General features: G+C 43.0%; 1 protein-coding gene across 6 annotated transcripts in view; it reads left to right on the forward strand.

Annotated features, from left to right (window-relative positions):
- The window catches only part of LOC102449274 (calcium-activated potassium channel subunit beta-2), a 273,020-nt gene extending 267,985 nt beyond the window's left edge, over positions 1–5,035 (forward strand). For all 6 annotated transcript variants that reach the window (XM_075938013.1, XM_075938014.1, XM_075938015.1 and 3 more), the window contains exon 5: positions 3,862–5,035. In XM_075938013.1, the coding sequence (XP_075794128.1) occupies positions 3,862–4,146 (285 nt within the window). In that variant the 3' untranslated portion in view covers positions 4,147–5,035. The remainder of the gene's footprint in view (positions 1–3,861) is intronic.
- Positions 5,036–15,670: the final 10,635 nt, after the last annotated feature.

Raw genomic sequence — 15,670 nt, forward strand, 5'->3', positions numbered from 1 at the left:
TCAGCCAGACACCCAGAAAGTTCTCTATAGTAACTCCTATCATCCCTCCATTGACCTATTTCCCACTGATAATGAATGGTCAATTAGTTACCAAGATCATGTTATCTCATCAAACCATCCCCTTCATAAACCCATCTAGTTTAATCTTGAAACCAGATAGATCTTTTGCCCCCACTACTTCCCTTGGAAGGCCGTTCCAGAACTTCACTCCTCTAATGGTTAGAAACCTTCGTCTAATCTCAAGTCTAAACTTCCTACTAGCCAGCTTATATCCATTTGTTCTTGTGTCCACATTGGTATTAAACTTAAATAATTCCTCTCCCTCCCTGGTATTTATCCCTCTAATATATTTAAACAGTGCAATCATGTCCCCACTCAGCCTTCTTTTGGTTAAAGTAAACAAGCCAAGCTCCTTGAGTCTCCTTTCATAAGACAGGTTTTCCATTCCTCGGATCATCCTAGTGGCCCTTCTTTGTACCTGTTCCAGTTTGAATTCATTCTTCTTAAACATGGGAGACCAGAACTGCACACAGTATTCCAAATGGGGTCTCACCAATGCCTTGTATAATGGCACTAACACCTCCTTATCCCTACTGGAAATACCTCGCCTAATACATCCCAAGATCGTATTAGCCTTTTTCACGCCCATGTCACAATGGCAGTTCATAGTCATTCTATAATCAACCAGGACTCCGAGGTCCTTCTCCTCCTCCGTTACTTCCAACTGATGTGTCCCCAGCTTATAACTAAAATTCTTGTTATTAATCCCTAAATGCATAACCTTACACTTCTCACTATTAAATTTCATCCTATTGCTATGACTCCAATTTACAAGATCATCCAGATCTTCCTGTATGATATCCCGATCCTTTTCTGAATTGGCAATAGCTCCCAACTTTGTGCCATCTGCAAATTTTATTAGGACACTTCCACTTTTGGTGCTAAGATCAGCATAAAAAGATTAAATAAAATTGGCCCCAAAACTGATCCCTGAGGAACTCCGCTAATAACCTTCCTCCAACCTGACAGTTCAACTTTCAGTATGACCCGCTGTAGTCTCCCCTTTAACCAGTTGCATATCCACCTCTCAACTTTCATATTAATCCCTATCTTTTCCAATTTAACTAATAATTCCCCATGTGGTACTGTATCAAATGCCTTACTAAAGTCGAGGTAGATTAGATCCACTGCATTCCCTTTATCTAAAAAATCTGTTACTTTCTCAAAAAAGGAGATCAGGTTGGTTTGGCACAATCTACCTTTTGTAAAACCATGTTGTAATTTGTCCCAATTGCCATTAGCCTCAATGTCTCTAACTACTTTCTCCTTCAAAATTTTTTCCAGGATCTTACATACTACAGATGTCAAACCAACAGGCCTAAAGTTACCCGGGTCGCTTTTTTTTTCCCTTTCTTAAAAATCGGAACTATATTAGCAATTCTCCAGTCAAATGGTACAACCCCTGAGTTTAGAGATTTATTAAAAATTTTTGCTAATGGACTTGCAAGTTCATGTGCCAGTTCCTTTAATATTCTTGGATGAAGACCATCTGGGCCCCCCGATTTACTCCCATTAAGCTGTTCAAGTTTGGCTTTCACCTCGGATATGGTAATATCTACCTCCTTATCCTCAGTCCCATTTGTTAACTTACCATTATCCCTAAGATCTTCATTAAAGACTGAAGCAAAGTATTTGTTCAAATATTGGGCCATTCCTAGATTATCCTTAACCTCCACTCCATCCTTAGTAATTAGTGGTCCTACTTCTTCTTTTTTTGTTTTTTTCCTATTTATATGGCTATAAAACCTTTTACTATTGGTTTTAATTCCCTTTGCAAGGTCCAACTCTACCTGACTTTTAGCCTTTCTCACTTTATCCCTACATGCTCTATTTCAAATGAGGATCAAAATATAAGGAGAGTTCTTTTTTATGTTCCCTGCCAATTTTCTTATGGCTATCCAGAATACATCTGGCTACCCACAGACCCTGGCATTGGATATTTTTATATCTGCATATTTCTAATATTAAAAGTGATTGATATTAAGGAGGCATAGTACAGGTTTTGTACAGTCCATAGATTTAGTTATAAGACATGGCAATAAATAACATGAAAACCTGACCAAATAAGGCATTCAAACACTTCTTATTCAGGCGAGCTTTGCAACATTGAGTGCCTATCTTTCTCCTTTAGTAGGTTAGTGACCTTGGACAGGTGGACCAGAAGGATAATATCACAAGAGCTGGAAACATTGGGGTTACAATTGCCACTTGAAACAATGGGATATAGAGGAAAATTCAGGCTGACCTGGATTGAATATTTCCTTCCAGTGCAGCCTATCTGGCTGTGATCTATTAGGTTCTATTGGGAAGTTGGAGAAACCTCATGGCTTTGGGCATTTAAGACAGGGGCAAGCAAAGCACTAGAGAATATGCTGGAGGGAATAATCCTGCTCTAGCAGTAAAATGGATGAGATGTGACCTCTCTGGTCTTTTCCATCTCTAATTTCTGTTGCTCTATGAAATATTCATAATAGAAGTGCTGACATGCTGTACCTTCAGTGCTGCAGTCTGCAATGCTATCCAGAATCTCTACACTGGAATTCAGATTCTCAGCTAATAAACTTGCCAATGAATCCATCAAATCCTGTTACAAGGTTAATCTATGGATTGTTATTAGGACTGGAGGTTTGCTGCAGTACATTATGAAATGTCATGGCATAGTCATAAAAAAGAGCAGGAGTTTATGAAGTTTACTAAGTTTATATATTTTAAAAATTCTCAAGTCACGGGTCACATTATTTTAATCAAAATCTCGTTTGCCTTTGCAAATCTCACATGATCAAACTAATCACCCAAAGCCCCTGACAGCTGTTCTCTCAATGCGGATAGATTCAACCATGCAGCAGTGTAGAGAGGGGTCTGAGAGAGAGCTACCCAGAGACCAAATCAATCATGAAACCCAGGATCACCCTATGGCCATGTAGTGAACTACCAGCCCTAATTACAGGACACAGTCTATATGGATGTACAAAAAGGAAATGTACAAAGGGTTTCCTCCTGTTCCCAGTTTGTGCTCAGGTGGAGGATTTGGCCAATGCCGCACTGGAAAGTATAATGCCTGCTTGCTCCATTTTTTTCCTCCCCTCTGTCGGGGCTAAATGTCTGTAAAAGGGTAGGGTGAGAATGGTGAGGTTCACTCCTTTAATGCTTGTACAGAATGTCGGGTACGTCTAGACTACATCTGTTTGTCGGAAACAGCTACGCAACATGCGCTCCGCATTTTGTGTAGCTTTTTCCGATAATTTTGTCAGAAGAGGCTTTTCGTCTAGACTGAGCTAAATGTTGGGGAAAAACCCTCCTTCAAAAGCCTCCTTCTTCCTCGTTGAATGAGAAATATAGGGGCTTCCGAAAGAGCACATTTGCTCTTCCGCCAAAAAAAGCGGAAGAGCAAATGCGTTCCCTGGATGCAGTGGAGGGTTTTTTTCAGATACCTCCAGTATCCCTAAAAAAACCCACAGTCTAGCCATACCCTCAGAGTTCCTCACGCGGAAACTGCTATAAAAGTGTAAAGTATTATTTAGCATATGCTTGTGACCATGACTATTACGAAGTGGGTCTGGCCCACGAAAGCTCATCATCTAATAAACCATCTTGTTAGTCTTTAAAGTGCTACATAGTCCTGTATTTTGTTTCTAATAAATCTGTTATCTAAGGCGACACGACTCCTTGTTATTTTATTATTATTAAACGTAATTGTATTGTAGTCTTATGAAAGGCACAGTCAGCTGGAGAATTTCCTGTTTGTCATCTGAATGTAGTATTTGGGTAGAGACATTTCTTTTTCTTTTCCTTTCTTCTCAGTGTTCCTACATCCCCAAGTGTGGTAAGAACTATGAAGAGTCCATGTCACTTGTGAATGTTGTAATGGAAAATTTCCGGAAGTACCAGCGTTTCTCATGCTTTTACGACCCAGAAGGCATTCAGAAGAACGTGATATTAACCAAACTTTACAGTTATAATGTGCTGTTCCACTCACTTTTCTGGCCAACATGCATGATGATTGGTGGGGTAGCCATCGTTGCGATGGTAAAGCTGACTCAGTACCTCTCCCTCCTCTGTGAGAGAATCCAAAGGATCAACAGATAAAAGCAAAAACTTCCCTGAGATGTATTTCAGCTAAAATACTGTTTTTCATTCTTCACCAAAGAACCTTAAGTTTGTAATGTGCAAGTCTGTTATAAGTTCCTTACTATGTTCTTATAAGTAGAGCAATAATGCAAAAGCTGTTCTATATGCAAATATGATGTTATTATTATGCAGACAACAGAAAAAAAATACTGTTTGTGTTGGTTGTCTATATGATCTTATTTTATGCTGGAACAAGTACTTCTTTCTTTTCTACAGCCAAAATAGGGCTCGGTGTGACCATTTGCCAAGCTTTATCAACGACCACATCAACATTTCAGTGTAACATTTTGGGAGAAATTCACCCCTTTGCAGAGGACTAGCAAAAGGCCTGTGCATCACTTATGTCCCTCTTGATCCTCAGGGCATGCAGTGGATGGCTTTGAAGGGAATGGGAGAAACAAGCGCATAGAAACAGTCTTTTTATGGAACGAGAGTATAGAAGGATGCATACACTATTGACAGCTTAAGTGGGACTTGCATGTTGCATGGGCTGGCTTTCCCTGCAAAGGGAGAAATTTCACCCTTTGGTGTTTTAGGTCTTTTGTAAAACACCTTGGAGATAGATATTTGCAATATGTTTCCTCACACCACATTATCTACAGAAGCTACAGCCAAAAACAAAGGTCAACCAGTTTCATTTTCTACTCCAAGCTGAGCCCTATTGCTGGAGATGGGACCAGACACCTTATGTAAAGGTTTATTATGCATTTGTCCTGTATTTGCTATCATATCACTGTAAAGAAAAACAAAAACACAATCAGCTATTTTTTCATTTTTTACTTCAAACTATTTTAACTTTTTTTACTTGAGTATATATACAAATATATATAAAGAAAGCTATATTATATCTAATTGTGTATTGTAATATGATTGTTTTTTCCCTCTGATTAACAGGAAAGTGATCAGTATAACTCCTGCATTTATCGCATTCAAAACCTGGATAAGATCATAACATCAAAAAGCTGAAACATGGGCTTTTATCCAATATTCACACTGATGTTTCAATCACATGGAGGTCTTTCTTGCTGTGACATTTGGATTGAAAAAAATCACCTCCACCTTGCTAGATATATTAATTGAATTGTTATACAATAATCATAATATTTCTGGAAATTATTATCATTACACAGTGCTGGCTGAAGTGCTTTTGTTCCAAAATGTCCAGATGTAATATGAAGTATTGGAAAATTGAGATTCAAACTAATATGTAGCCCTCGGTCTTATGTATGTTCCATGGGGATTTTACTGACATAATTCCTCACACACTATGTCCACGTCCTTAGCATAATTTATTTTTATTTTCCCAAGTCATAACTTTCCATATTGTGTTATACTCTACAATCTCTTCATTTTAACCTTGCACCTAACCTGAAAAACAAATTTGATCACTCCATGAATTTACTATAGAATATTTTTAGGAAATTCTTTACAGGTATATTCAAAAAAGGAAATTCCACTTTTTTAGTTTTTTGCCAAAATGATAGGAGAAGGAGAAAACCCAGAATCTTCTGTCTAGTCCATCCATATATAAGTACCTTATTCCATACTGTAGTATTGAAAACTTTAAGGTGTTACAAAATTTTACAAATTGTACAAGTGTAGTCTGAGCTGTAAAAATGAGTTCACAGCAGTGGATTTAACCTGCAATCTTGTAATCCATGGTATAATTTTTCTTAGGCAAATAAATTGCTGTGGATGAGAGGTGTAATCAGGGTTCCAAAAATGTGTAATAAAAATGTTTAAATTAAATATTCAGGATTTCAATAACTTTTCCATTCAGAACTGGCTTGTTTCAACAAACTTTTTGTAAAAGCTTTTTTGGCTTAAAACCAGGATTGCCAATCATCTGTAACATGAGAGGGAGTTTGCGAAAGTTTACTTATAAAACCTGTTTACTTATAAATCTGTTGGAGGGTTTGTCCAGACCCTTACAATAGTATCTGAGCAATTTCTACATTATTTAAATTAACAATAATGAAGGCCACTTGTGGACTTCAGGATGTCGCTGTTTGAATTCAAAAGAATTCACCACCCACCTCATTTTGGATGCATCCAGAAAATCTGACTGATGCATTATTTTCTCCCACTGGAGAATTCCTTCATAGAGTAGATGATGAGAGAAGTCTCTGGGGGAGAAGAATCCTAATCATCCAATGAACAGGGATTAATCAAGCTCAAATGCAGCTGGGAGAACATTTCTGCTGGTACATTGATTTGCTTTTACTAAGGCTCCCCTAAGAGAGGGCAAAAAGTATAATGTGTGCCCCCAAAAGGGAGGCGAAAAAACTTCAGTTGCAGAGTTTTGTAAGCAGGAAAACCATGAGAAGAATTCTATTGCATCTGAATTACAGGAGTTTCTACAGGTAAGAGCCAGCCATGCTCAATAATGTTATAACAGATAGAGAAGGAAGAGTGAACACACCTGCTAATCCAAGTAAATGCAAGAACATTAGTTGGAGGCAGAAGACTCTACAGGGCAGATGTGGATTCCTCCAGTTACAGAAGATGCCAAAGGAAGGATGAGGCACTTGATTGGCCCAGACTGGCAGGAAGTTATTTGCAGTTTATTTTCAAAGAATTTGGGGGGGGGGGGAACCTGGCCAAGGACTAAGCACAAGATTATAAATCAAGTAATCCTGAGCTCTGCTCCCAGTTCTGCTGCTGACCTTCTGTGTGACTTTGAACAGGTCATTTCACCTCTTTGCTGCCGTTTCCTTTTTAGATGGGGATAATACTTGCTGAACCTACCTTACAGAGGCATTGCAGGGATTCCTGGCTCCCCTAAAAGAGGGGGGGAAAGTAATTTAAACATACAAAGGACATCACAGTGTAAGTGTTAATGATTATTAAGGCATATCAAAGAGGGCTCAAAAACAAAGGAGGTAGTCAGACAGACTAGGATATCCCCTGTGACATTTAGAAAAGGCCTCTGGACAGGGTGGGGGGGTCGACAGCCTTAACGGGCAAGGTGGGGAGGTGTCTCGGTGCTCCAAGAAAGGCTGGTTTGTGTTCAAATTTGCTATCCTAAATTGGCCTTTTTTTTAATATAAAAACCTCACTGTCTTCAGCAGCATCACAGAGGCCAGTGGAAGAACTCAGGACTCTCCACTGAAATTATTGCACGTCAAACATTCTGCCCAATGCTATCTAGCAAATAGCTGTAATATCAGAGAGGACTTTTTAGAAAACTACTGACACAAACATTGGCCATTTACATGATGATTTACGTGGCTGGCAATAGAGCAGCTCTTTAGTTCTATGTATGACATTTTAGAGGCTGCGTTTATGCCATTTTGTTTTCTAGTGACAGGATGCTGATTATGTGTGACATTTACACATCAAACACACTTCTCAACTTGTTGTGCCATAAACATTTTACCAGTGTTCCTATGGGTGAAACATCTTGACGCTGTTGCAGCCTGTAATCATTTTGTTGACATTCATGGAGAGATCTGGGGGATAGCAAAATAACTTGAGTAATTGGACAGAGGGAGGTAAAACAATAATTTAAAGGGAATTATCAGTTTGATCACTAGCATATTTAGCCCCCTACTGAAGTGTCAGCATTTCAAATACAGTTTAGGCAACCCCTGCTACCGCAGAGACATTAATTTCAGTCCAAGTATTTGCCTACGCTATTTATTTCTCTCCCTCATTTTCTCCTCATTTTACCCCCTCTTGCTCATTTCCCGTGAACAGGAATTGAGATCACTCTGGGCAGATCAATTGGAGGGGAACGTCTCCATTGACCTTCTGTACAGCTTCATCAATGTTATCTAGTGGGTAGAGGAGACAGCTGGTTTTCACAGGTTCTCTTCCTGATTCTTCCACTGACCATGATCAAGTCATTTAACCGCTATGTGCCCCAGGTTGGCCACCTCTATGGCATGAAGTGAACATTTAACCCCCATCAGTCACCTGAAGGTCTCTACTGGAAGGTGCTATGTAAAGACAAAGGGACAGGTTTACAGCTATGTTTAGATACTGTAAGATCTATAGGTGCCTACTGGTATTCGCAAACGCAGCTATGCCCTGGTCTACCCTACAGAGTTAGGTTCACATAAGGCAGCTTACATTGACCTAATTCTATAAGCGTCTACACTAAACTTAACTTACACATTAGACCTACTTAATAACGCCATCTCAGCGAGACACATAGCCCTTAGGTCAGTGTAGTCAGTGCAATACAGTATTCGTGTAGTCCCTGCATTCTTTCCATTGACTGTCTCGCTGCCTTTCAAAAGTCAACTTGCAATGCTGAGGTAAGCTGTAAAGTCAACTGAAAATACACCTGCCCTCAGTAAGGCCTATTCCAAATGTGTCCAAGGTTATGGTAACAGCACAGACCTGGTCAGACATTTCCTTTAGCAAATCTAGAGATAGCCAAACACCAGCCATAGTCATAACCTCTGTTGCCCAGTGCAGTGGCACTGGAACATTTTTAATAGTGGGGGGTGCTGAAAGCCAGCCCCCTAACCCTGGTCTATCAACCCCACCCCATTACAGAGCTGGAGCAAGGAGCAGAGCATTAACTCCAAAGGGGGCACCAAGACAGTGGTAAGAGGTGAGGGCATGGCTGGGGTACTGCTGGGGGCAGGCGCAGGGCTGAGAGCAGAGCCACGAGCATAGGCCTAGCAGCCAGTACCCTAGGTGCGCAGCTGGCAGCCAGGAGTGCTAAACATCAGAGAGCTACACAAGGGTTCACAGGGCTTCAGCTGTGGGGTGACAAAATTAAAGTGCAGACATTCAGGCTCAGGCTGGAGTCTGGCCTCTGAGACCCTCCCATCCTCACCCATCAGGATCCCAGAACATGGCACCAGCCTGAGACCAAACATCTACACTTCAGTCCAAGCCACAGAAGCCTGAGTCAGCTGCCATGGGCCAGCCACATGTCTTTTATTGTAGTGTAGAAATATTGTCATTGGGAGGTACTACCCTTGGCTTCAGTGCCACCGTTGATAACAAAAATAACCCTTAGCTCCTGTATAGTGCTCTTATCAGTAGGTCTCAAAGTACTGTATGAAAGAAGTCAGTATCACTGTCCCCATTTTACAGATGGAAAAACTGAGACAAAGGGAGGTGACATGACTTGCCCCTGCCTCATGCAACAGGCCAATGGAAGAACCAGGAACTGTCCTAGGACCTACTGTATTGTACGCTATGATTGATCAAGATGTCTCAGCTGTCAACAGGGATTCCTAATTTTTGTAATATTTGGGCTGAATCAATGTGGCAAATCCTAAACTCCTCTGGGTTTTTCTATAGTACTGTGCATCTGAGGATCACAAAATACTTTGCAAATATGAATTAATTAAGCCTCACAATCCACCTCTGAATGAGGAGGGTATTATATAGTTAAGTTGAAACCCAGATCTTTTTAGTAGTGCGTCCAAGATCACACAGAGACTGGAGGTCAAACATGACTTACGCAGGACATGGTTAGGCCACCATCCCATGAAATAAAGACTGGATAATGTAGTAAAACTGGTGCTATAGTTCAAACAGAAGCTATGGTCTTGATGCAGGAATTAATGGGCGAGTTTTGATAGTCTGGGTAATACAGGAGAGGTCAGACGAGATTAACATAATTCCTTCAGATCTATGAATCAATGACAGAGATTGGAATCTACCTGCCTGGATATCTGGCTTCCTGCTCTAACCATGATCTCAACCATGCTCCCTTTATTCCCAGTCGCTGCTTTTGGCTAGTGTTTGGCCTGTCACAACCTCCAGTGAATGCCACTGCGGATACATGACCCATTACAAACCCCCTTCTTGAGTCTGTATCTGATTTTCCCAGTTCCCTGTTTTAGCCTCTTCCCACTTCAAGAACAGCACAAAGACAAACTTTTTTTTTAATCTGACACATTTAAAATCTGGCAAATAGTGCAAGGCAGCGGATGGCCCCTTTACATGCTGAGCAAACATGACGGCAGGAGGTTCTCAAGCAGCAGAGAACTCATTTGGTCACAATTAAGTGTGTCTCTCTCTTTTAACTGCTGCTGTCAATTGACAGGCCACAGAGGAAGACAAATCAAATGTAAGAGGGAGGTGAGAAAAGCAATGTTTACACCATGGCTTCATCAAAGCACATTTTTGGTCTGGTATAACTATTGTGATTGGCGTGTGATTTTCTTTTCACCGAAATAATTCTACCGGTACAATGCCTATGGTGGCCAATGCTATAGCGCAGTGGTCCCCAACCTTTTGGGGCTGCCGGGCATGTGGGGGTGGGGCCACCCATACGCTGCGTGCCCAGTGCTGGTGCCACCCATGCGCTGCACTCCCAGGGCCAGCGCCGCTCCTGTGCCGCACGCCCAGGAGCCGGCATCACCCACTCTACTCCTCTGCTGCGTGCCCAGGGGCGGGGTTGCTCATACGCCATGCGCCCGGGGTCGGCACAGCCGAAGTACCGCACGCCCGGGGGCGGGGCCACCCATGTGCCGCGCACCCAGGGGCCAGCACCGCCCATACGCAGCGCACCCGGGGCCGACACAGCCCTTGCGCCGTGCACCCAGGGGCGGGGCTGGCCCTGATCACTCAGCAGGCACACAGAAATGGCCTGGCAGGCGCCATAGCACCCGCGGGCACCGCATTGGAGACCACTGCTATAGCGCTATAAAGGTGCCTTCTACGTGTATAGTTCATTCCCCTTCTCATAGGGAAATACCTGTGCCAGCATAAAGCACATTTATAGTGATATAACCACATCTGCGCTAGGAAGACCATACCAATATAGTTAAAATACAGTTTTTTCATGTGGATAAGACCTAAGAATCTGAGCATAGCAGTGTTTCTTCTCCATTAGCTGCCCCATTGCTCCCTCATCTGCCACATACCTATACCTCATGGGACTCCAAGGCTGTGTCCAGACTCAGGGGTTTTTTCAGGAAAAGTAGCCTTTTTCCGAAAAAACTTCCCCTGCGTCCAGACTCAAGCAACGTTCTTTCGAAATTAAATCGAAAGAACGCGGCTTTTCTTTCGATGGCTGGGACAGTGAGGAGGGGCCCTTTCTCCCAGATGAGGCAGCTCGGTGTTGAGGTCAGCCAGGAAGGGGTTCCCCTCCACCAGCCCCAGAAACTCCATGCTGGGGTGAGATCTCTTCTCTTCAGGCCTTGGGAGGAGATTTCTCCCCAGTACAGCCCTTATCTCCTGCACAGGGCTTAATGGGAAGCTGTGCAGAGCTTACAGAAAACTTAGATCCCCAGTAAGATGTAGTGTTGGCCCCATCTCTTAGCTGACTCTTGGGTTCCTGACCCTGGCCTGGGTTCTTGGCTTCCTCCCTTGAACTCTGACTCAGAGCTCTGGCTTTAATACTAGGACTCTGACTCCAGCGCTTGCCCCCTTGACTTCAGCACTTAGACTCTGGTACTGGGCTTGGATGCCTGGTTTTGGTACTTGGGGTCTGACTCGAGGCTTTGGTCAGGCCTGCCAATCTGGGCGAAGGGGGCAAAGAGGACAGTTGCCTGGAGATTCAAAGGGGCCCTGGGATCCCAACTGCTGCCACTGTTACTATGGCCAGAACCCTGCACCCCTTTGAATTGCTGCTGGAGCACTGCTCTATGCGGCTCTGAGGGCTTGGGGATAGTGCATGCTGCAGTCCGGGCGGTGCTAAGGGATGACTACCCTCGGCCCTGCCCCTTCTGCCTACGGCCCCTGTTGGGGTGGAGAGCCAGCCCCCCTAAAACACACACACACACACCTTGCCCTGAGGCCCTCAGAGACTGTTGGCCCTGCTGGCTTTGGTGCTTGACCTCAGACTCTAGCTATGGATCCTGGCTTTGTCCCTTGAATCCTGAGACTGGTTCTGCAGGGCCCTGACACCAGTCCCAAACTCAGGCTACCATATTTAGACTCTGATTCCTAAATGAGGTCCCCGGTCTCTGTCATTGGCCCTGCCCACTAAGCCTGGCCACCTAAATCCCGATCATGACAGCAGCTTCAGGCTCGACAGCAGATTGAGGCCCTCCCATGTTAGGTGCTGTGCAAACACTTAGGAAGACCCTCCCTACCCTGAAGACTGCACAATCTAACTAGACAAGAAAGGAAGTAGAAAGGACATTATGCAGTGTGTAGCAACTAGAATGGATCGGGATCCCATTGCGTGAGGTATTGTATAAATACAGAACAAAAAGACAGACCCTGCCCCCAAAGAACTCAGCCTAAATATTAGCTCCATTCTACAGCTAGGGGAGTCAGTCACCATGAGATAAAATGACTTGCTCTAATCACAATTCTGGCAAAACTGGGAATTGAGTCTAGTGCTCCTGCTTCCCACTGGGCTGCTGTAACCACAAGACCATCCTTTTTTTACTGCTGCACGCTCCAGTAGCAAAGAAATGAACTCTTTGCCTGGTTAGATGCTGGCATTTGTAATAGACAAACCGTGTCAGCTGATAGTTGTGCGTCCATTTGTGCTAATGTTCTTAGAAATTTACTTGCTACTTTTTGGAAACATCCAAGGCAACCCCCATCTCCTCAATATTAAGCAGATGCTGCAACATTTCTATATCCTTAATGCCTTGATCATCATGATCACAATCTATTCATTACTCCACTAAATCACCAGGACAGTACTAAATAAGCCAATATGTGCACATAGCAGAATGTGCGGTGATTAAAAGCAAACAAAGCAAAACAGGAACTGTTCTCTCTCTGCCTCTTTTCAGTCAGCTCAGTTTTGACAGTTCTCCAGCCATTTGAGAGCACTTCTCTGAATGATCCTTCAGCCAAGATCTGAGGCTGCTGCATTGTAAAACAAAACTAATTTCAAAACTAGGGGGAAAGCCTCTCTAGAATGAAAGGAGAGAACCCATTCCATAAGTAGGCAAATGTGGCCATTTGATTTGCAGCTTATTTAAGATTAATCAGATCTCTGAACACTGAGTAATGTCTGAAATTCAAGAGTCCTCTTCATGAGCTTATATACTTTTATATTTTACTGTTCACATATGCAGGGCAAGAAATATTTGTCCATGTTTGATGCGTCACATGCTGGTTTAGATAATTTTTCTTTACTGGTGTGACGATGTGATCTGCCCCTTTGAGGGTTGTGGGGGCCACCGGGCTAGCCCACCACTGTCCTATGGCATGGCCCTTTCAGATTTTGAGAGGTCTGAGGTGGGCAAGGACTAGAAAATAGGAGCTATTGCAAGAGAGGAAGCCATGTTGGGAATAGGAAATATTTGGAAATAAAACTCATTACTGTCTCTGTATGGGCCTGGGACTAGAAGCCTTCCAGTGTCCCCCTCTCTCCCAGCAGTTGGGGTAAGCTTTGGGAATGGGACCAGCATGTAGGTCTTCTCCTCTGGCATAGTAGAGAGCCAAGGGCAGGCTGCCTGTTGAACAATCCAAGCTGGAAGACTAATTGGGGAAAAGATGCCAGCTGAAGGTGAAGCTGACTAGAGCCCTATAGTTGGGCTCAATTATAACCCCCGTTTCAAGGAGGAAAGCTGAGGGGCTTGTCTAGAAGGGAGAGGGAGAGACTGCTTGCAGCAGGACCCACTGCTGCTAAAGAGGCTGGGAAAGGCCTTGAGGAAGCTCTTCTGTAGTTGGTTGGGAAGAAGTCACAGGAAGAGGTAGAATTTCAGAGCAGGACTGGAGTGGGGGGTTTCCACAGCAATGTGAGGGAGGCTGACAAACGGAAAAGTTAGGAGCAACCGAAGGAAGGACAAGGGATTGGAACAAGCGGTTCCTAGCTGGCTAACACAAGGTCCTTGAGGAGAGGGCAGGCCTAGATTCCCCTTTCTCTCCCCCTGCCTGAGAGGAAGTACAAGTCTTAAGACTTAAAGAGGCAAAAGACAGATAGGGGCTGAAAGTCTGGCATAAAGACTCTGGGTTTCTGTTTGTACTTCTGTTATCCCAGAAGGGGCCTGAATTGAAAGGTGGCCTGTCCAGAGGCCTAGGCTCACACCGCTACAACTGCAGAATGACAGCTGAGGGGATGCTCGTGAGCCAATCTGCAACACCGTATCTTGACCTGAGAGAGGACTCTGGTGGTGAGTACACCCTGTGACAAGTGGCTAGTAACGATAGTTCAAATGTACATAAAGCTTTTCATCCCCAAATGCTCTGCCAATGAGAGAGACCAGCACCTCTGAAATGCAGTGACCACTGCAGTAGGGAGCAGTGGTTAGTCCATGTGCCACAACACAGAGGAGGTGAGGAAGAAACTAAACAAACCCCAATGGGGGCATCATCCAATCAGCTGGATTTTTTTTAAATCAAATCCGCATTTACAGAGGAAGGGGGCTATCTACCTTGTGAATTGTATGGAAAACAGATGAGAACCAGGCTCCTCTGCATGAGAGGCTGACATAACCATAGGCCAGCAATGGAGTGTTTTATAGGAACACGGGATTTACTGCCCCAGCGGGACCATTAGTCCATCCAGCCTGGTATCCTATGTTAATCAATAGCCAGTACCAGCAGTGAATTTTTTTATTCAGCCTTTTTTTATTGGCAACTGTAGATTTGCAAAAACCAAAACTGTCTTTAGAAAAGGGTTGGTTTGAGTGGATTTCTGGTTTTGAAAAAAAAAAGTTATGTAATTGCTTTGAAAAGCACAAAAGAGGTTGTGTTGAGAGTCCCAGTTGTTGGCTCAGAATGACTTGCTTTGGTTTCAGTGAATTTATGGGAAACATTTTTAATGTAAAAAGTCGGCATTGAAACATCTGCTGCAGCCTACAACATTGAAATAGAACATTTTGAAATTAGTGAAACAAAGTGTTTTTGTTTTGACCCAGTCCGATTTTTTTATTTTCAGTTCTCAAAAACTTTCAAGATTTTGACTTTTTATGCTCTTATATTGGGACAGGACACATTTTTGAAATCATGACAATTCTTGCAGGATAGAAAAACCATAGCACACCTAGCTCTAGCCAATATCTTCAAAAGAGAATGAGAATCTCCTAGAACATCTTTAATACTGTAGTATATTGTCTGATATGTATGTGTGGGGAGACAGTAGGTGTGATTAATTTATATCCTAAAGCATGGCTTTATCCTTATGAATAATTACAGATATTACAAGCATATTGTATTTCATTACAAGGTATTCCTTGTTCAATTATAAAGCATGCTTATATATCCAGTCACCCAAATACTTTACTGTCAGAAAAGAAAAATCTACTCTAGCTAACTGTAAGCTGAGCTGAGGGTCGACAGGCAACTTCAGCCTTGAAACAGAATGGTGCAAAAGGAAGTGCCTTTTTCAAGGCACTCATTTTTAATCACCCTGTGCACTATACATAAACTCCCTTATATTCGTCACATGTTAAGCGTAGGAGGCAAAGAATGGTGATTAAGCAGGCACGTTCTTCTTCAGCCCCACTACAAACACGACTTCAGTGCCATTAATATGCTGAGACAGCTGTACGGTATAATGGGAATTAGTTAAAACTGCAGAATGCTGCAAAACACAACACAGAGGGGGTCCTGGTGTAATGCGATGTTGCTTCCTCCGCACCACTTTGCCATCTGC

The sequence above is a fragment of the Pelodiscus sinensis genome, chromosome 10 (assembly GCF_049634645.1).
Source record: "Pelodiscus sinensis isolate JC-2024 chromosome 10, ASM4963464v1, whole genome shotgun sequence".
NCBI classification, from domain to species: domain Eukaryota; kingdom Metazoa; phylum Chordata; order Testudines; family Trionychidae; genus Pelodiscus; species Pelodiscus sinensis.